The sequence below is a fragment of the Chionomys nivalis genome, chromosome 13 (genome assembly GCF_950005125.1).
Source record: "Chionomys nivalis chromosome 13, mChiNiv1.1, whole genome shotgun sequence".
NCBI lineage: Eukaryota > Metazoa > Chordata > Mammalia > Rodentia > Cricetidae > Chionomys > Chionomys nivalis.
The window spans coordinates 17,302,448-17,324,507 of record NC_080098.1 but is presented as its reverse complement, the minus strand read 5'-3'; the positions used below and the strand labels follow the sequence as shown (position 1 = coordinate 17,324,507).

The 22,060-nt window shown below is 40.9% G+C and overlaps 1 protein-coding gene across 1 annotated transcript in view; it reads right to left on the bottom strand.

The window, feature by feature from the left end:
* Positions 1–413: 413 nt before the first annotated feature.
* St8sia6 (ST8 alpha-N-acetyl-neuraminide alpha-2,8-sialyltransferase 6) overlaps positions 414–22,060 on the bottom strand; it is a 134,792-nt gene continuing 113,145 nt past the window's right edge. Inside the window, exons 5-8 of the mRNA XM_057787672.1 lie at positions 11,447–11,591; positions 7,094–7,206; positions 4,059–4,151; positions 414–2,768 (exon numbers count right to left, since the gene is read on the bottom strand). Of these exons, the coding sequence (XP_057643655.1) occupies positions 2,300–2,768; positions 4,059–4,151; positions 7,094–7,206; positions 11,447–11,591 (820 nt within the window). The 3' untranslated portion in view covers positions 414–2,299. The remainder of the gene's footprint in view (positions 2,769–4,058; positions 4,152–7,093; positions 7,207–11,446; positions 11,592–22,060) is intronic.

Below are 22,060 nucleotides of genomic sequence, written 5' to 3'. Positions count from 1 at the left end.
AGCAACCTCCATGTGGACAACTCTGTGCTTTTCTATACAGAAATTTCAAGGATTTTTTTCTACTGAATTGATGATCATTAGCCTCAGGTTATCTTGAGATTTTCTGAAATCCATGTATGTGACACTAAAAAGGCTTTTTTTTTTTTTTAATGTTTAAAATCTCCTGAGTTAAAATAGCATCTTATATGGGAAAACACTAAGTAAGTTGAAAACTTCCTAGCCAGATATAATTTTTTTGCTAGAACATTTTGCAATATCTCTACACTGTTTATTTAATAACTTAAGTCAATACAGCCTACTTTTGTTCATCGATCCTGTATTCCCAGTACTATCAAAAAGACTTTGTTTCTACCAGACACAAAATATTTTGAGAAATATTTTTATTAATTATAAAAATGGTAGTTTTCTGATCCACTTTAAAAAATATTTCTTTGCTAATAGCATGTTTGAAACATGACCAATGTTGCTAGGAGATACTTAAAGCTAATTAAAACCATTAGCAGCAGCATAAAAGAGTCTCTATTCACCAGAAGAAGAATGATGATAAATAAGTTTGATTTTGTGTAACTTAAAAGCCTTTGATCTTTTGAAAATATTTATATATGTTCATAAATTTAAAAGCTAATAAGTTTAATTTGCTATAAAAGAACAAAAGAAATAACATCACAAATGTCAAATACAAGGTTACATCAGAATGAAGAGTTCACAACACAGTAAAAACTGTTTGATATGCAGTAAGATGGCTCAGGTAAGAATTAAAAATAAAATTTATGGTTATCTTGGAATGTGGACCTCATCTTCTATACTTCTGTCTTAGATTTCTTGGGAATATCCATGCACATGAATATTTATCGTCAAATAACGTAATAAATGTTTTATGATTTACAGTAAGGGCATCACTGGGACATCAGCAAAGGGTTGAATGTGAAGTGCTCATATTTAACGTCCACTCAAATTTCACTATGCATTGACGCTTCTGAGTATAATTTCTCATGAAAACCTTCATCTCTCCCTGGAGAAATACATGAGGGGTTTCCATGGTAAGTCTTCTTCCTGAAGTGCCTGGATCCGAATTACTCCCACCTCACCAGTGTGCACAAGTCATCACCTCCACACACCGTCCTCTCCCCCAACATGAAGCTTTAGGGTAGCTTCCCGTTCTACCTTCTGGCACCCCTGTTTTGATGATCAGAATCAAGGGACTGGCTTTCTCTTCCTGTTACCTTCCTTCTACCTAGAATCCTCTGAATTTGCCAAGATCGATTGCTTTCTAGTCCTAATTCGGGAACCACCTCTTCTCTGAACTAGTTTCATTGAAGTTGATTCTACTAGAAGAGATCTAACTGTTCCTGTCTAGGATCCTTCCAGCACTGTGTTTGTAACTGTCTGATGAGGATTGTGATGTCTTATTAATCAATGGTGTGCACTTGTTTTTCTGCCAATGGCAGTGTCTTCATACCCTCCCACAGAGCCTGGTCCCAAAGCCTGACATCAAATAGATGTTCAATATTTTTTAAAATTGGATGAGTTAACTCCACAGCCAAGATAAAAGGTGAGAAGCAGTGAGTATTCAACTACTTATATCATTGAGTGGACTTTTTTCAGTCGGGGAGGGGAGGAGAAAAGCAGAACCTTGAAGAAGTAATTTAGTATAAAATGATAAAAGTAAAGAAAATGTAGACAAAAGAGGCAAGGAAAGGCCCCAAAATCCAACCATCAGCTCATTGAGGCTATGTCATAAGTGAACTGAGTCAAAACCAGGAACATGGCCAAGTAAAAAAGAATTTTCTTCCCGAATAATCACCACTTTCTTATTTAATGATATATTTTTGTAGGTACTCTTTAGGAAAGAGGAGATAATGGGAAGATATTATTAATAAAGGAAGGGCTGTGAGTAAGAAATTGATGAATCCTTGTGATTCAGCCATTCTCTTCAAAAGGGATCTTTGGCTCAGTTTCATTACCACTCCAGTAGAACTGGAAATGGCTATTACAAATAGGAACTAGGAAACATTCAGTGAGGCCTTGCCTCAAATCAAATCCTATGCCAAGAGGCTTTAAAACATTCTCCCAAGAATTTTCTTGTTTGAGTCTGATATCACGAGCTCGATTTCAGAGAAATTTGGAGGTTGGACTAAGTGGCTGGTGGAGGCTGCGAAATTAGTGGGGAGTTTTGGTCTAGCCATCTTGGGGAACTCTTTCGCAATCCTCCACTCTCTGCGCCTCCCTCCTTTAGTGTTTGCTGACATCATGACTCACCTATCACCTCCTCTTGAAATTATTCTCATATTAAGAAACTTTAAGCCACGTCACATTTGCCTAACTGTAGTTTGAGGATCCCTCTCATGTGGAGCTGCAGCATCTGGTTAAATTCTTTGGGCATTTGATGGAAACCACGCTTAGGTAACTTGTTGTCATAGTAGTGGTGACTGATAGGTGCTTTTTCTACATTTTTTGAGAAAGGCCAGAATCCGTAGAGCGTCACATTTTTACACAGTTCCACGGCAACACTTGCGATCATCAAGCCCGTGGACAAGCGGTATGCTGTCACCCCTCTAGTTCTCCAGAAAAGAGCAAGGCGCCTCAGGTAACTGGGATGGAAGAAGAGAACTTTTTGCTTAACTTTGGAATCATGGAGGGTTTGGTAGACTTTAAAGGAGATGCCTGTGTTGAACCTGTAGGAAAAGGCAGGCAGGAGAAGGAACGTGTCCCCATAGTTGGAAATGTCTTCCAGAAACCTTGTTTTCTTCCCCTTCAAGCTCTTGTATCTGTCAAATTAAAAAAAATAACAATAATCATCATCATCAACAATAACAACAATAATAATCAAAGTAATAATTTTAGTTATATGATGTCAAATACATATCTGATCAAAAATGCAACTATTTATATCCATTATATTAAAAAGTCAAACCACTGACTTAGAAACATTGATCAAGTAATATGTCAATATCAATACCTGGTTTTCATTCCTATTTCTTGATCTACAGAGACTTATTAGCAGAAAGACATTTCTTCTATTATTTTATATTACAACCCATTGTCTACTGTTGCACTTGCTTTTCAATACCTTTAAACTTACTTCTAACCAAACATTATAGCCTATATATATTTAAAAGTCAATTTTTCATCTATTTTACACATTTAATCACCAAATAGTTTTGTTCAGAGAGCCTATGCCTTCTATATGTTGTTACAATTTCCTTGCTGATTTAGGCTGTCACCCTCTTCTGTGTCACCTGATACCCGAGAAAGAACTCTTCCAAGTAAAATGTTTCCGCGATTAGGTTTTGGAAGGCAGATACAGTGTTTTCTTCTCACTCCGAGACTCTAGAACAATTTGAGGAATCTCATCTATTACTAATGATTAGCAGTCTCTCTCTTTGCTTCTGTGTTTGTTTTTTTTTTTTTTTTTTTTTTTTTTGACACAGCGTTTCTCTCTGTAGCCCTGGCTGTCCTGGAACTCACAGAGATCTGCCTGCTTCTGCAGTGCAGGCATTAAAGGTGTGTGCTAAGAGTCTCTTTCTGACAGGAAAAAAATGCAACTAAGTATATGTGGAATTTTTATGAAGGAATCAACATTCTGCAACAGTTACATTACAGAAGCCATGGAAAGTATTCTGTATAACAAACTACTGAAAGTGAAAGCCAATGGGGCTTGTCAGGCTGTGCTAGAACTTCCTTTCTAAATCGTAAACAGTTTTGTCAAAAAAATCCCCACAAATACATACACACACACACACAATCAAGGAAAAACTGTAGATAGCATGAAGACTCTGAAAAAAATGGAAGAAACTGTACTCCCTATTTTTTAAGTGGAAGAGATAAATTCCCCTTTGATTAGAAACATGTAGCTCACGACACTAGAAGTACAACTGAGTCATTCTTCTGACAAAGCCCAGCCTGGATGAGAGTTCAGCTTTGCAGATGGCTTCTTTTGTGTTTTCCCAAGAAGCTGGCTCAGCTGTGGGGCATGTCAACCTCAGCAGCAGCGGGAGAAATGTGTGACGTGATCAGACCACGTTCTGAGGAGCTACGAGCAGCTTGCAGGCACTCACCTCAGCGTTATGATGCTGGGGTTGACAGTCACAAGATTTGTTTTGTTTCCAACATCTTTACTAGCATTCCCTGTGACTGGGGGGAGGTTGCACCTGGAATAAAGAAGAAAAAAAATCTCAAAATGCAATCTATAAAAGCAGATGTGTACACACACACACACACACATCTGACAGCTGTTGCAATTGCCTGGGAAACCAGTGAGAATTTCGTATCTACCTGATTGCCGCTTGAAAATAACAAGAAGTACTGGACTCTCAGATGATGTTTCAACACTGTACAAAATGTCACGTGATTTTAACATTTTCATTGACATTTGTAAGTATCAAAGCCAGAAGTGACAACTCATTCCTTGCCATGCTTCTGAAGAATTTTCAAGGCTTTTTATTGATGTTGTGACTTAGATCAACTATATTGATTGATGTTGATTATATTCTCACAATGGGATGGTCACTACAGACTTAAAGAACCCAAGGCACTGAAAATACAGTGATAGAGTCTCCCAGAATCAAAACCTATATAGGAGCACTAGTATCTTCTGATATCTATTTGGATAACTTTGTCACCAAGTTATGTTATTAATAAAGGAAATACGCAGCAATTTTCATCCAGCTGTCTTAAACCAAGAGTGTAGTGAGGAGCGGTGGGCTGCATTCCTGCTGCCCCAGCTCCCAGCCGCCTGGCTAGCTTATGCCCTGAAATAATTACATGGAAACTGTATTCTTTTAAACACTGTTTGGCCCATTAGCTCTAGCCTCTTACTGGCTAGCTCTCACATCTCGATTAACCCATTTCTAATAATCTGTGTAGCACCATGAGGTGGTAGCTTACTAGGAAAGATCTTAACCTGTGTCCATCTTGGAGAGGAGAGGCATGGCGACTGGCTCACTTCCCTTCTTCCCAGCATTCTGTTCGGTCTACTCCGCCTATCTAAATTCTGTCCTATCAGGCCAAGCAGCTTTTTTTTTTTTATTAATTAACCAATGAAAGCATCAGAAAGACAAATGACCCTCCTCCATCACAAGAGTACTAATTATTTTATTGGAAAACCATGAAAGATACTGATTTTGATATATTCCAATGACATAAAAAAGGGAATATATTTTAAATTTCACTTAGAACATCTGTTTAAAGGAGAGCATGGGAGGGAAGTACTGAGTGCCCACAAAAGCACTGTATACAGCTGACACCATCTGTAATATGGATAAGGCGCAGGACTGTGCTCCATGCCCTACAAAACACAGTAATAAATGAAATATGTACTTCTCACTTTGCTATAAAATATACATCAAAAATATGTATTCATTATAGATAGGAGGCCACAGAAGGACCTTAACAGTGGCCTCCTGCAACAAGTCACAGGCAGACAGACATTCTTTTGAAGAATCCAGAGTGGTTTTGCTGTTGTTTGAGACAGGGTTTTACTTTGTAGCCCAAGTTGATTGGAGTGCACTCTGCAGCCCAGGGTGGCCTTAAGTTCTCAAGACACTTCAGCCTCAGTCTCCCAACCGTTGAGATTACATGCATGAGATACCATGCCAGGCTTAAAAGTGCTTTCTAATATAACAGGAGACTTTATGGAAAACATCAGGATGCACACACATATACATATGTGTATAATATGTGTGTAATATTTATATAAAATGCATACACAGATGTAACAGTACAGTTATAGCCTACTATATAATGTAGTTATGGCCATGCTTGTTCCTTATACACTAAATTTGTATCCCAATGTCTCAAATGAAAACAAATGGGCAACTTCTATCTGTAACCAACAAGCATAGGCAAAGGAAGTACAGGCTTAAAAACTAAATACATTTTAATGACACCAGCCATATGTAGCCCTAGGTTTTATTTCAGTTTGAATGGCCAACTTCAGAAGAAAGAGTCTGTTCAGAAAAGTCCTAGCATCAGCTAAAGTAGAACCTGGAAATCTGGGCCTTGTCCTAAAGTTATCAATCAAATAACTGCTGAGAGTTTTTTCCTAGACTTTAAGACTAAGCTGTTCTTTCTATGGCTGCTATAAAGTCAAATTAATGTTTTTGCATAATACCCACCACAGATGTTTGGGGAATTTTAAGTCTATAAAAAGCCTATTACATGAACCATTATTTATCTTCGTTGTGATTCCCCCACCACACACAAACACTGAGAATGTGAACAATGGCTGACCCATTCCATGACCCAGGCCATGTCAAAGTAAAACAGGAAAAGTGTGAAAACTGTTCCATCATGAATTCAATGAGTGTTCAGTAATTTCTGGACCATAAGATCAGGTGCTGTGTAATTACCATGAATATAAATCACCAACACCAGCTGAGCGTGCGGGAGGAGCTGTTTGGGAACCTCCTTTGTGGTAGTTGTCAATATGTAGAGCAAGTATCATCAATCCGTAGGGACCAAAGGGCCTTGATGTCCAAAATCGATGCTCCCAGAACTTAAAGAAGCAGACACCTGCTGCTCCCTCTTTTAAGTCACATTACAGCTAGATGAGTCAGTGGTCACTAACATGAAGCACACACAGAAATCAACTTTGTGTCTGTTCTTATAGACTACCTTGTATCCAGACAAAACTGTGTTACCAGACCAGCGTTGAGCAGATGCGCAGTGTGAGCTAACTCTCAAGCTGGAACACGGTGCTGTGTGTGACTATACAAAGTCTAGGTCAGCATCTTTCCTAGTGCGACTGAAGAACAAACGCCCCTACGTTGGTTTGTCAGAACAGAGAAATGCCCCTCCTGGGAGGCTTTCCAAGGGAACCGTGGTACCCGCCTGCAGGCTGAAGCCTCTAATCAGCCCTGCAGTCCCAAACCTTTCACTGCGATTCCATCCAGTTACTTCTTGCATATCCTTGTGTTGCTGACATGGACAAACTGAGGGACTCGTGAGTCCTGTGACCTCCAGTAAAGTCTACCTGGGTAACTTGTAGATGCTAGCAATACAATCACAAAGACAAAGGCAAAACTCGACACATAGGTTGTTTCTATTACCCTTGGACCTTTGGCGTCCAAGAAAGCATCTTGATAAGACTCACCTAAAAACGAAGTCAGCTTTATCAATTTCCGCTCCACAGAGAGACTTGTTCAGAATTCCCCCATTGCCAACCACGGCACACTGGTTATAAGGGTAGTTCACAAAAGGCTGGGACTAGCAGGAGAGAGCAGAAACCATTCATGACACAGTTGCTTGAAAATTAAAACCAAGGCTACAATGTGGCTAAGTTGACACCATCTAATTCTCAGCACCCCCAAGAAAAAAAGAAATCATGTTATCATCAGCTGGATCTCAGAAATTTAACTTTTCATGTGTGCTTAGAAGTCCATAGCTCCCTCGTCAAATCCAGAGACATGCCTATAGTCGAACCTGGGTAGGAGGAGGCAGGTGCATTCTGGGAGCTCCAGTTTGTGGGCCAGCCAGTCTAACTGAAATTGTGGGCTCTGGGTTCCACAAAAGCCTGTCTCAAAACAGCAGGTGCACAGAAATCGGGGAAGGCACCCAACATTTGGTGCTAGTTTCTTTGTATATGAGTGCCCTTGTATATGTGTGCACATATACCATACATTAAACACATGCAATGTCTAATTAATTAAATAAATAAATGCATAGCATATGATCAACTTATTATAATTAAAAAACATCATGTAAGTTTGTATCATTTCTCTTGGGAGGAATAAACACTACATAAATGCAATAAAATATAAGTCAAAAATAATATTCTTATAATATAAACTACAATATAAATTTTTAGTTAATACAGAGTTTCTCCATATAACAGCCCTGGATGTCCTGGAACTCAGTCTGTAGACCAGGCTGGCCTCAAACTCACAGTGATCCGCCTGCTTCTGCCTCCCAAATGTTGGGATTAAAGGCTTGTGCCATCACCACCTGGCTTAATACAATGTTTATGTTGAAGCTATTTTATCGAGTAACAGAGTCTGGGTTCAATATCACTATGTAACTGAGAGTGGCCTAGGATGCCTGATATATCTTCCCCTACCTTCCATGGACATATCATACTACATAAAGAAATTAAAGAAAAATGAGAAAATCATGTATTGTGTATTTTCACCAAACATGAGCAGTTCAGAGTTAAAAAGAGAGAAAATAAAGAAGTTGGGAAACAGCATTAAATCTGTAACTTTAATGTGTAGAATTAAAGATAATTTATCAATACTTTCTTTGGTTCACTAATCCTTAGACATGCAGGCTCAGTGAAGTCACTGGACTTACACAGGCCAACCCTACAGATGACCATCAGTGTGCTTTGGGGACTCTCTAGTCTGACATTTTCTTTTATTCCCTTCTAGGACTCACCCATACTGTTTACCCTAAAGGGTTGCCCACTTCCCCCACATCCTCCTCGTATAAAATAAAACCTTGCCATTCGACATACATGTTTCTCTTGCTGATCTATTCCCTTCACATAAAAGAGTGTCCTAGGCTTTGCACACACACCAAAGTGTTGAGATCTGTTTGTCCCTTCCACTGTAGTGTACATCCTCACAGGCAGAGAACATGTGTCTTCATTTTTCATTCCCCCTCATCTCTTACCCCAGAGCTAGATTAATGCAGTGCTCATAGTGAGCTTTCGATAAGCACTTGCTGGTCCAGGGCTTCCCCCCTAGTGCAATCCCATTTGTGTGTTAGAGTTGGCTCATTTGACATCGCAAGAGATGACTGGAAAACACTCAGCAACTCTGTGAGCTGGCAGTTAAATCACCAGCAACAGAAAATTGGCCATGATGTTAGTATCTAAACCAAAGAGTATGGGAGAGGCTACAGAACCAAGGCGCCACCCCGCCATCCCCAGAGCAAAGTCACTGGCTCCTCTGGCAAGATCCTAGGAGTTCTGAGCTCCTCAAAGTGCTCGAAGACCCTTGAGCCACCATCACTGCCACCTCTTCATGACACTGCCTCTGAGAAATGCCCAACAGGCACACAGAGTTTTCTGTAAGCTTGTCTTTAGGTTTTAATTGCCACATTGTATTTATTGTATGAGAGGCATTGTTCCACATGCGTAACTTACTAGCAGATTTAGCTCACACAGCCACTGTGAGTGTTTTAAAGATGGAAATGTAGACCAATCAGCTGAAGCAACAGCGCTGGACAAGCAGAACTGGGCTTGTGACCCAGGTAGGCTGGTCCAAGCCCCTGCCCAGTCCAATTAGCGAGTGAGTGGATTAGCATGTTCATGATGCGGTTCATCCCTGTCTATCCAGAAGGCCATTGTCGTGCCCGGCTTTTAATGAATGCTTCCCGGATAGTGAAAGCTATTTCTCATTTTTGAAATCTAAGTCCAGGATGGCTCCAGAGTTTTGACTCCATGGTTTTTTTTTAGTAAATTCTGAGTTTTATAGACAGGATGGAACGCAATACTGCAAATACACTCTTTATGGTACAATTGAAAAGATTACTAAGGGAAACACATGTCAAATTAAGCCCTCAAAATAATGACTGTTTTCTCTGGTTTCTTGGTCAATTGGGAAGACACAGCCATAGGTTTGGTGAACCGGTGTTCAGTGGGAGCTGAAATAAAATACAAACTTCAATGTTCCCCAAAACAAACCAGCATTTGGAGGCAGTACTTCACTTTTTTTGATGGAAAAGTTTTATGGCAAGCTGCTCCATGCCTGGTGGTCCTAGGAGGTGTGGGCACAGAGGAGCAGGGGACACAATGTAGACCATGGGAAGGAGGGCTGGGAGGAGGTCTGCTCCATCCTGATCTCTAGCAATGAAAGGGGAAAAAGGAAGCAACACATGGTGACAATGTTTTACCCAGGTCACCCAGCAGAATTTCCTGTTTGCCAACCAAAAACAAACAAAAATCAGGGTAGTTGGAAATGAGTGCAGTTGTCAATAAACAGAATTATCAACTTTCATCATCTTTCATGCTCTGTGAAAGACAGCATCTCTGAGCTGGGCAGCAGAAAGCAAGGTGTGCCTGGAGGGAGAGATGCCGCTCGGCTATCCTAGGCCTCCCATGGGCAGAGCAACACTTAGTTACTAGCATGGTTTCAATGTATCCCACGAATGGCTTCATAAGGGTCTTGTTTGCTTTGGGTGTTTTGGTCTGTAATTGGAGTTAGGGGATGAAACTCAGAACCTTGTACCTATAAGTGCAGGAATTGCATGCATAAACTACCAAATGCAACAAAGATTTTTTTCTTAAACTTTCTTGAGGTACACTTATTTATAACAAACTGCATTCTTTGGTTAACTGTTTCTAAACAGCAAATTTATCTTTATTTTTAAAAATCTTCTCTGCTTCATGAGAAACTTCTCTGTCCTTTTCATCTAGAAAATTTGCAGCATTTTTCTCTATCATTTTCAAGTTATTTCTCATTTATTCTCAACTAATTATTCTTTCTCTGAATTGTAACACAAAAATATTGAGTTAACTTACATAAGCCGCACAAAACTAGTTTTGAGAAGTCAAACATCTAACAAAGGCAAAATGAATTATGAAACCCTATCTACAGATAGAAAGCTGCACAGATACAGAGATCCCATCTGATCATATCAGTTTGACCTAATGGCTTTTAAACATCATAAGGAAGACATCTCTGAATTCATGATTATAAGGAATGAAGTGTTTTTCATGACAAAAGTCTCCCTGAATTTTGTACTTGCAGTACATGAAAATTACATTTTCTTACTGTGCCGAGCAGCAGAGGACATGTCATTTACACATGCTTATTTACAGACATGTAGAGAGTGTACATATACGCTTGGAAATGTTCTAGGAGCCTGGGATACAGCAGCGGACACAGCAGACAATATACTTTGTCTTGTGGATGTTACATGAATTGTCCATGAAGTCTTACATAGTGACGTCACTAAAGTAAGTCACGTAAGCCTTTTGTACGAGGATGGGCTTAGTCATCCAAAATGACAACCGAAAGAGTCTGATCCTAGACAAAATGTGGTTGTCACCTCCCCAGCCCCAATCAATAGAGCCCTGAAATCACCACCCCAGCCCCAATCAATAGAGCCCTGAAATCACCACCCCAGCCCCAATCAATAGAGCCCTGAAATCACCACCCCAGCCCCAATCAATAGAGCCCTGAAATGTTGTGTTTCAGCTCATTCACTGAAGAGTCTGGGGGCATGGATGGCTCAAAGAATTTATCATTTAAGTAACTCTCTTCTTAGGGAGCCACACTGCGTTCTGAATTGCTTCCATAGGGACAGGGGGTGTAGCTCAGAGGTAGAGCCCTTGCCAAGCATGAGCAAGGTCCTGAGTTTAGTCTCAAAGTGGCGAAACATAAAAATAAAAGAACTGGACTCTGGCAGGTCCACCACTATACATGTCTCATTTGCCATAAGATAGCACACCAGCTTTAAAAGACTCATTCATTAGTTACAACCTCAAACCAGCCTTACTCACCACTGGGAACATCTGGAAAATGTTCTCTCGGATGGGGATTTGCCTCTTGCTTTCCACCTCATAGCTCATGTTGGTCCCCATTGGAGTGTTATTCTGGGAAACCACGAAGGTCTGAACTGCGTCACAACAGGAAGCCAGCTTTGCCCTACAGTGGATGAGAATAAAGGAATAAGCCGAGGAATACGACGAAGACACCAAACACGGACATGACAATGGATACAGCGCAAAGGAATTTGGGCTGTTGTGTTTCAGCAGGAAGACAGACCAGGCACTGAGGTGACATCACTCCTCTGCAGCCCCGGGTGGGAGGATGGTGACCCGTGGGATGCACACCTTCAGGTGGAAACCCACTTCACAGAGGTAAGAGTTCTGAACACAACAGTTGCAGAGATTAACTTGCGATTAGATTACCAAGAGAAACAGAGAAGTGAGAGAATCCATCGTTGTGGTCCCTTAGCCATTGCTATGCTCTGTGAGGTTTCAGTCACCCACCGGAAATTCTGCTCCAAGCTAATTTCAAGAGGATGAGCCATTTCACATAACTTTAGTAAGAACATTGTTATTTGTTGCATTTTTAATTTTTTACATTTTATTTTTATGCATATGAATGTTTTATTTGCATGTATGTCTGGGCACCACCTGCATGCAGTACTTGCAGAGGCCAGGAGAAGGCATCAGGTTCCTTGGAACTGAAGTTACAGATGCCTGTGAATAGCCATGTGGGTACTAAGAATCAAACCTGGGTCCTCTGGTAGAGCATAGGACCATCTCCCTAGTCCAAGTTCTTTATTGACTTTTTTTTTACCTTTATTTTTCTCTTGTACTTTACATCCCTCTATTCCTCCCAGAGCCTTTCTCTTTCTCCCAGATCAACTCCCCTGTTTCTCTTTAAAAGAAAAAGAGCAGGTCTCCCAGGGATATCAACGGAACATGGCCTCATAAAATACAATAAGACTGGGCACAAACCCTCATATCATAGCTGAATCCCAATCCCAAATGCAGGCAAAAGAGTCAGAGACACACCCATCCACATTGTTGGGAGTCCCACAAGAGCACCAAGATATGCAACCATCAGGCATATGCAGAGGACATAGCCCAGACTCATACAGGTTCTGTGTTCTTGCTGCAGTCTCCGTGAGCCCCTACAAGCCTTGCTTAGTGGATTTTGTAAGCTGTGTTACCCTGGTGTCCTCAACCCCTCTGACTCCTGCAATCCTCCCTCCCCACTTCTACAGGGTTCTCCTGACTCCACCTAATGTTTGGCTGTGGGTCTCTGCATCTGCTCCTGCAGGGGCTGGGTGATGCCTTAATGATGACAATTGTTTAGCCCCAGTTTAAACTGTATTTTATCATGAGTTACTGTGGTTAATCTCTTACTGTGTCTAACTTATAAACTAAACATATATGTGCACAACAATCTATATACATATATATGTAATATACATAAACAATGTGTCTATACATATATACTATGTAATTCAATATATAGTATGTATATATGCCATATATTTCATGTGTGTGCATATATAATGTACATATATCATACATAATACTATGTCATATATTCTTTATATACATATCTATCATACATGCACTATATACACACATAACATACACATATATTATTCACATATATATAATAATATATAATGCCTAGCATTATCTGGAGTTTCAGACAGTCATAGCCGGGTGGGATCTGAAACGGATCTCTCAAGGATAATAAAGAAAAATATTATACCATTGTTTTGTAATAGGCCTGCCTGAGCTCCTCCTCCGAGCCCACCTCTGCCCCCTTGGGACTTGGCCTTATAATGAAGACTCAGGGTCCTCCTAGTTCTTTCCCAGATCCCCTTTCAGCCCTTCCTTTGATGCCATCTCCATTCCTTTGTGACTTTCCAACCAACCCGCAGAATCATTGTCTAACAAGGTTTCACAACAGCCACCGTGGCTGGGACCAAGAACAGTAGACCCACCATCAAGGTGAAACCTGATATCTACATCAAGATGTACCTCAACCACCACAACTCCGGATGCCTAGATCCCAGCGCGAAAACACATAAATGGACAGTCAATCAACATGCCTCCCCAGATACACACTAGTTAAGTGTGGTGGCTGTGGGTAGAGAGTGGCTCTGCATGTTGGCAGGGAGTCACAAAGGGATGAAGATGGGTTAGGAAGAATGGCTGAAAAGTGCTGCAGGGAGAGTCTGGTGGACCATGAAGCCTATTGTAATGGATCCTGAGAAAAGCAACTCAGCTGAAACATGAGACAAGTACTTCAAAATGGCAATTCTGAGTATGTTCAAGGACTTTAGAGAGGATGTGTATCAAAACCTTAATGCAGACCGAGAAAACAGTTGGATGAGATAATGGAAACAATGTAATAAATAAAAGTAGAACTTATCAATTGTTGTGTAATAATTACAAAAATATAAAAACTAGTTTGAGTAGGATTGCAGTCACCTACATAATAACATATAACCATTTATTTGAGATCAATCGATGAGTACAATGATTTTTGAGAGTTTTGAATTCGGGTGGCCATTCCAAAAGAAATTCCAGAAAAACATCAATTACTATTCAATACATTTAGAAGTCCCGGTTATTATAACACAGGACAATGTCAAAATTTCATAACTTACATGTTGTTATGTCATGCTTTAGGGACGTTGATGGCAAAGCATTTCTTAATAATTATTCCAGGACAATGTCAAAATTTCATAACTTACATGTTGTTATGTAATGCTTTAGGGACATTGATGGCAAAGCATTTCTTAATAATTATTCCAGGATTATTAAGAAATCTTAAAGCCAGGAGAAACTTCTATTTATACAACAAAGATATCTTTTTGCTGAGGTCTGTTTTCTCTGTCCATTTTCATAGGAACTCTTAGAGTAACTGAACATGGAAACCAAGCACCCGATTAACCTTTCAGCCTTGTGAGAGTCTGCAGAATTTCCTCTTCTTTCTGTGTTCTCTGAATAGCACCCATTTTCCATTATTTTCATCATCTTATCACTCTTGAAACTTGTCTTTTTTCCATATCACTTATGAAATATGCATACAGTTGGGACCACACACAATGTCTCTAAGTGGGACCTGGCTGTGGTAAGAGTCATTATAATGGGTCTTTTCCAATTCCACGTTTATTTTCGGGACACACTTTTAGACACATTCCTACTGAGTTTTGTGCTTTTGAATTGACATGATGCTCTGACGTGTTGTGCTCATTTAAAAGTTCCCCCTCCCGAATTCCAGGAATTCTCAGTGAATGGAACGTGCAGGTAAAATGACCTGTTCTCAAGGTCAAGGCCTCCTACAGCACTCGTCAGGCAACTTCCTTCATAAAAATGCTGTGCTCTTCTTAGTTGATTTCTGTTAGCTGCTTATTGTTTTCCGTCCCTTAGGATCTAACATTTCTAGAAGAAAGTTCATAAAGATAACCAAAGTAAATAAAACAAGAGAATGAAAACAAAGGAAATAAAAATACTAAGTAGTTTTTAATTATAAACTTAATTTGATAACAATTCCTTTGTCACTCTGCAAACTCAAAACTTCATTTGTACTTATCATTTTAAATGTCTCCTTAATCCAGTGTACTAAGAAAGGGCAATATAATAAATTCGCATTTACTTTTGAAAAGTAATTTATTAAAGATATTCAGTGTTTACAAGAATACTACAAAACAAAAAAATGTTAACCAGGGTTTCCAATTAGTGTTTTTTTATATCAATAGGTATTTCTGGAATTATACTATTTAAGTGGATTGTAATAACATTTTTAAATTTACAGGAATGTTGGAAGTTGAGAAATGAGCACTTGAGTAATCACCAGCTGGATTCTATAATTAACTCTTTACTAAATATACACTGTTGTATATCTGTAAGTCATGTACAGTGTTGTATATCTGTAAGTCATATACAGTGTTTTATATCTGTAAGTCATATACACTGTTGTTTGTCTGTCTGTCCATAGTGACTGTTGTAGTTGTTTTCATCTCTCCAAACTGAAGGTCTCATTATGACTCAGCTTTCAACACCTCTGTCCCCAGTGGTGTGGTGGTTTGAATAGGTATGGACACCTACTGACTCATGTGTTTGAATGCTTGTCCCATAGGGTGGCACTATTAGGAGGTGTGGCCCTGTTGGAGTAGGTATGGCCTTGCTGGAAGAAGTGCGTCACTGCAGAGACAGGCTTGGAAGTCTCCTATGCTCAAGCTACACCCACTGTAACACACAGACACACCCACTGTCGCCAGCGGATCAAGATGTGGAACTCTTAGCTCCTTCTCCTTCTATATCTGCCTGCATGCTACCATGATGACAATGAACAAAACCTCTGAACTTTAAGCCAGCCCCAATTAAATGTTTTCCTTTATAAAAGTTGCCATGGCCATTGTGTCTCTTCACAGCAACAAAACTCTAAGACAAGCAGCAACCACTTTTGTGGTTATTTTTCACTTTAGACTGTTTTTGCTATTACAGAATTCTGTTTCACTTGTGTACCACGTTTGTTTAGCTATTGACTTTACATTCTTTAGAAGATCACAATAAAAATGATCATCATTAGGTGCATGGTGCATGGAAGCCGGGTAGTCCATTTCTATAATCCAAGCACTCAGGAGGCTGCAGCAGGAGGATGGAGAGTTCAAGGCCAGCCTGGGTTGCATAGTGAAACCTTGTTTCAAAACAAAACAAACAAAAGACCAAAATGAACATCTAATGATGAAAACTGCTCTCCTGGGAAATACCAATACATCAGAGTAACATTTCCATGCCTGCCTTTGGGCTGACAGGACTTGTAAACCTCTCCTGGTCTACAAGAGAGTGATAACTGAACACACTTTGTTTTACCCCAGCTTGTCTATGCAGAAAAAAGCATCCAGAGGTAACCAAAAACTAAGCTGCTTCTAATCACCAAGGAAACCAGAAAACAAACAACACAAAATAACAACAAAGAAACTGCTGTTCCTTTCCTTATCCACCTAAAACCAGGACGTCCTGATGGGGTGATCTGAAGCCAACCATGTGCCACAGTGATAGGTTTACTGATTATGCCCTTCTTGTGAAAAGCGAGGACACATTAAGAAATAGAGAATGTTTGCTGATGTTAATTACAACCTCACCTCTGGGCTCCTTACCATCTGCCATGAGAGGTTTCACAGCCTTCTACAGTAAGTGTCGAGATTCATGAGCCACACACCTGTAAAGCCCTGTGCACTTTCCTGAGAATTGGCAGACACACATTATCCCACTCAGTTCCCACAGCTGAAAGGGTGGTAGACATTATTATTAAACCCATTTTTAGACCTAAAAAGCGGGGCTTGATTGTTGTGGAATATTTGTGTACACTGTGAAGATGTGTCCTTGCCAAGGCACCTTCTGATTGGTTTAATAGAGAGCCGAATGGCCAAAAGCTAGGGAAGAAGCAGTTAGGAAGACTTTGGGGGAGAGAGAGGACTCTGGGAAGAAAAGGTGGAGATGCCGGAGAGACTCGAAACAAGTCAGACATATAGTACAGAGGAGCGGGAACTGAGTCATGCGGCAGAATATAGATTAATAGAAGCAGGTTAGTTTGAGTTATAAGAGCTTGTTGAGAAAAAGCCCAAGCTAAGGCCAAACTTTCTCAATTAATTATAAGTCTCCATGTCATTATTTGGGGGCTGGCAATCCAAAGCGAGTCCAACAAGAAAGCAAGCTGCAGCTGGTATATAAGTGGGCCGAGCAGTCTGGTCTAGCCCTGTAATCTCAGCACTATGGCAGAAGGTCAGACAAGTCCAAGCCAAGCCTGGCTATGTGGTGGGTTTGAGGCCAGCATGGGCTACACAGTAAAATCTTAGAGAGGAGAAGTGAAGAAAGGAGGGAGAGAAGAAGGGGAGACCAAGAAATGCCGACTGTACGCGGCTGAAGCTGTCTGATGACATTCTTTCCAGTCTATCAGAATACATAAAAATTAGGGAGAAATGCTGCTTCTTACGCCTCTGGATTAAGCCTCTTCTTTGGGAACACATTTCAAAATATTTCTATGAGGACACAGATACTCACAATTTCAGGCAGGCAGCATCTCATATTGCTGCTTGCTTATCCAGGCATGCCTTACAGGCCATTGTACTGCTTATGCATATTAAATGCCCCAAGCTGTTTGCATATAACTGCAACCCTTGAGCTCTTGTTTCCCATGGAGAAGGTACAGAGGCCTGGACGGAATCAGCACAGTCAGCTGACCCTGTCACTGTGCCCTAAACTCGTGCTTGTGCCACCTGCAGCCACTTCCTCCATACAAAATTTAAAGAGAGGAGAGCATGCCCACCCTCTCCTCCCCTCGGAGCATGTCAGTTTTCTGAAGTCAGGAAAGGTCATGAGTTTCTCAGCAACACTTAGCTTCCAAAGAGCAAGCTGGTCCTGGAGAACCCAGCTGAGGATGTTTAGCTTTGACCTCTAAAGATGGAATCTCAAAATGTGCAAATGTATCTTTGCTTCTCAGACGGCCTCATACACACTTTTGATAAAAGAATGTGTGTCTCCAATGTGGTTGAGATGCCTTTTCCTTTCCATCGTAAGTGCTGCTCCCTTCCTTTTATTATTCTATTTTATTTGTTTTATTTTATTATTTTATTTGTATGGAATCTCAAGCAAAATTCTCCTTTGGTTCTAAGAGGAATACTGCTTGAGTTCTCCATGAAATGTTAATCACTCCTTAGGGCAGACAGTGTACAGGACAGTACAGGACAGTCTGCAAACTAATGACCTTCCAGCCTGGGCCCAGGGCTCCTTTGCTTCCCTTCTGTTTACTACTCCGTGAGATTCCCTAATGAGGTGTGGGCCACTCAGGGTGAGAGAAAGGCTCAGGCTCCCTCTACATCTTAAAAACGAGTTACATTCCCAGGCTTTGCTCCTTCTCTCTATTTCTAATGAGAATCTTAAGAAAGGAGGTTTAAAACATAAAGATCAGCAGAAATGCAGAGGATTTATTATTTGCCATCCTAACCCCTGCTAACTAATAACCCAGTTTCATTTTGCCCTCACCTAAGGCAAGCAATCAATCCTCCATCTGATTCTCTCCTATGTATTCTCTTTACTTTCTTATTTAAAAAATTAACTTTTTCTAATCTATGAATGTCTCTCTAATGTATTAATGTCTCTCTAATCTATGAATGTCTCTCTAATCTATGAATGTCTCTCTAATCTATGAATGTCTCTCTGTTTGCCTGCTCCTTGAGCCTGCAGAGGCTAGAAGGTGGCATTGATCTATTGATCTGCTAGAGCTGCAGTCACGGAAGGCTGTGAGCTGCCGTGGGGAAACTGGGAACCACACTTGGGTCCTCTGCAAGGGCAGCAAGACCTCCCAGCCACTGAGATGGCCCAGCCATCTTTTCATTTCTTTAAATTTACAACAAACAGAAATGTATCTGATGCCCCTTTCGTGTTGCTCCCCCAGCTTGCCACAGACAGCACACGATTCATTGACTGACCAATAATAACCCACCATTAGCACAGCAAATGTTTAATGCGGTCTCACCTTCTGCCAAATGCTTTGTGCCAAATTTAAGTCCAGCAGAGATCCTACAGACTGCACACAGTGAATACTGTTTTGCAGAGGGGGACAGTTCAAGCTCCCCAAGTGAAGGAAGTCACAAATCATATTCATTGGGCCTTGCACGTTCAGCAATCTTCCTTCCATTCACCCGTGCCTATTTAGTATCTATCAAATCTTTAGTGCTGGGTGGATAAAACATCACTGCCTTTACAGTGTTCAGGGACTATTAAAGAGAATTACAAGGAGGAGTTAATAATAAGGTATTAAATGACAAAGCTGAGATTAAAATCCCAAACTCAAATCCATATTCTACAACCCACTGCCTACCTAATGCTCCCCACAAAGAAACTATAGAAAATTTACATGCGTACACTTCTGTAGTCTAAAGTGCTGTGACTCAAGAGATTGTTCTAGAGTCTTTAAGTTCATGTTTGGAAGCACCTCCTAAAAATAAAGTGACCCACATGAATTTAAAGGGCTTTTTTCAGTTCAAGCCACATATATCATGCAGGAAATTTCTGCTTAGCTTCTTACACACAGGCCTCATGGCTCAGGATTGGGGAACTCTGTGTCTGCAGGTGGACCTGCGTGTACAGGGGTGAGGGATGTGGTGCAGGGAAGGTGAGAGAAAGGAAGAATTCAGCTCTAGGGGGACAGACACTAAGTCATTTCTGAGGTCTCTTTGGGAATGCTGGAGACTGGCAGGTATTTTAGATGTCTTGCTGTAAATGAGCATTGTAGGTCATTATCAAACTTGAATGTGGTCCTGAAGCTGCATAATTAAAGGAACACTGGCTAGGAGGCTAGACACCTTTTACTGGGATGAGCCACGATTGCTGGGTAGGGTCTGTTGGGAGGCTTGTCTTTGGAAAGCACATTAGTAAAGACCTGTCTGGAGAGAGCACATTGAAAACCGATACAAGTGAATTAGTCATATCCACACTGGAGACACAGTAGCTGTCTTTGAATATTTGAAAGGCTGTAACATGAGGGAAGGATATGTGAACCCATGAAACTTCAAGGTACAGAATGAGGAGTGTGGGACCCAAGTGCATGCATGAATCCCCCAAAATGTAAGTCAAGAACAATGGCACTGGGTTTTGATCCTATTGCACGTACTGGCTTTGTGGGAGCCTAGGCAGTTTAGATGCTCACCTTACTAGACCTGGAAGGAGGTGGGAGGTCCTCGGACTTCCCACAGGGCAGGGAACCCTGACTGCTCTTCCGGCTGATGAGGGAGGGGGACTTGATTGGGGGAGGGGGAGGGAAATGGGAGGCGGTGGCGGGGAGGAGGCAGAAATCTTTAATAAATAAATAAAAGAGAAAAAAAACCTACAACCCTAGAGATGATGGTATTAGGAGAAAGAGTCTTTGGAAGCTGACCATGCATACCTGAGGTCATGAAAATGGAGCTGTAAGGATATGAAGTTGGTCCCATGTACTCCCCAGAGAAGGGACCTAATCTGATCTCAGTAAAGCTATGCTGCCATCCTGATTTTGGACTGCCTGCTTCTGGAACTGTGAGGGATACGAGCTGTTTAAACCTTCAGCTTGTGGTATTCTGTTACAGCTGCTGGAGCTGACTAAACAAGGGTCAGTGCCTGGCAGCAACCCAGCACACATTTACTGGGCAGCCAGCAGGCAATCTTCAGAGACCAAGGTCATGGGAATTAGCACTTACAAATTATTAAATACGAACATGGATAAAACATGACCTGCCTTCTGGGAGCTTGCTTACCTAGGGGGAGCTGTAATTAGTATGTTGGTATTGTCTGACATAATATAGATTGAGGTGAGATGCCCTGGTGGGAGGAGCACATGGTTAGAGCCCCATCACTAACCCGGGGCTCAGGGAAAGAACTTACAAAGACACTGAGACGGTCCAGTAGATGAGAGCCTCAGTATGTGTTTGGGGAACTAATAGCCTGCGCTTGGGAACGATATTGCGTTTTTATCGGAGGACAGAAAGCAGCAGGAGACCAGAGAAAGGAAGTGACTGGCAGGCTACTGCAAGAAAACCTTCTAATCAAACATTTAGATGATTTCATTTTTAGTTTTTCTTTTTAGGAACCTCCGTACTGATTTCCACAACAGGGACGAGTTTACATTCCCACCAGCAGGGAAGTAATCAAGCTAAGCCGCTCCTGGAAATATATCCAAAGGAGTCTAAGTCAGCACGCTACAGAGATCATAGCTCATCTGGGTTGATTGCAGCACCATGAACAATAGCCAATTGGAACCAACCTAGGTGTCCATCAGCCGGGGAATGGATACAGAAAATGTGGTGTACAAACACAGTGGAGTTTGATTCATAAATAAGAAAGAAAGTAGGCCATTTCCAGGAACAGGTATAACCCTGTATGTTGTTGTAGTGAGATAAGCCAGATCCAGAAAAAAAAAATGATGTTTTTCTTTCGTGTGTGGAACCTTCACTGTGTGCGTGGGGGATATATATTATATGCATATATATACATTAATACATATGCCATGGAAATAGATGGGGGTGGAAGAGAAAGAGGACAAGCAGGAGCGAGGACAGAAAGATTAATGGGGCCTGAAAACAGAGCACATGATAGACTCAAACAAAAGTATCCTTTAGAAGTCCATCACTTTGCACACACACTTATGTCTGTGGAAAACACACATACATAATATACAGATACACATGTGAGCAAAACACTCATACACATACTCTTTTTAAGAAGTTTTCAAACATTAGCTTGACACCAGGAAAGTGGTTTAGGGTACAAAGGGGAGAAAAGACAGGTTTGAGGTACATTTATTGAGTTCAGAAAACAAAGATAAAGAATATAAACTGCTAGTGGACAAGGCAAGTGCTGAGTGACAGGTGTTCTCAACTTCCCTGATGCTGTGATCCTTTAATACAGCTCCTCATGTTGTGGTGACTCCCAACCAAAAAATTATTTTCACTACTACTCCATAACTGTACTTTTGCTACTATTATGAATTGCAAAGTAAAGATCTGATATTCAGGATCTCTGATACGCAACCCCCAAAGGCGTCATGACCCACAGGTTGAGAACCACTCTCCAAAGACAGGTGGAATCCATTTATTT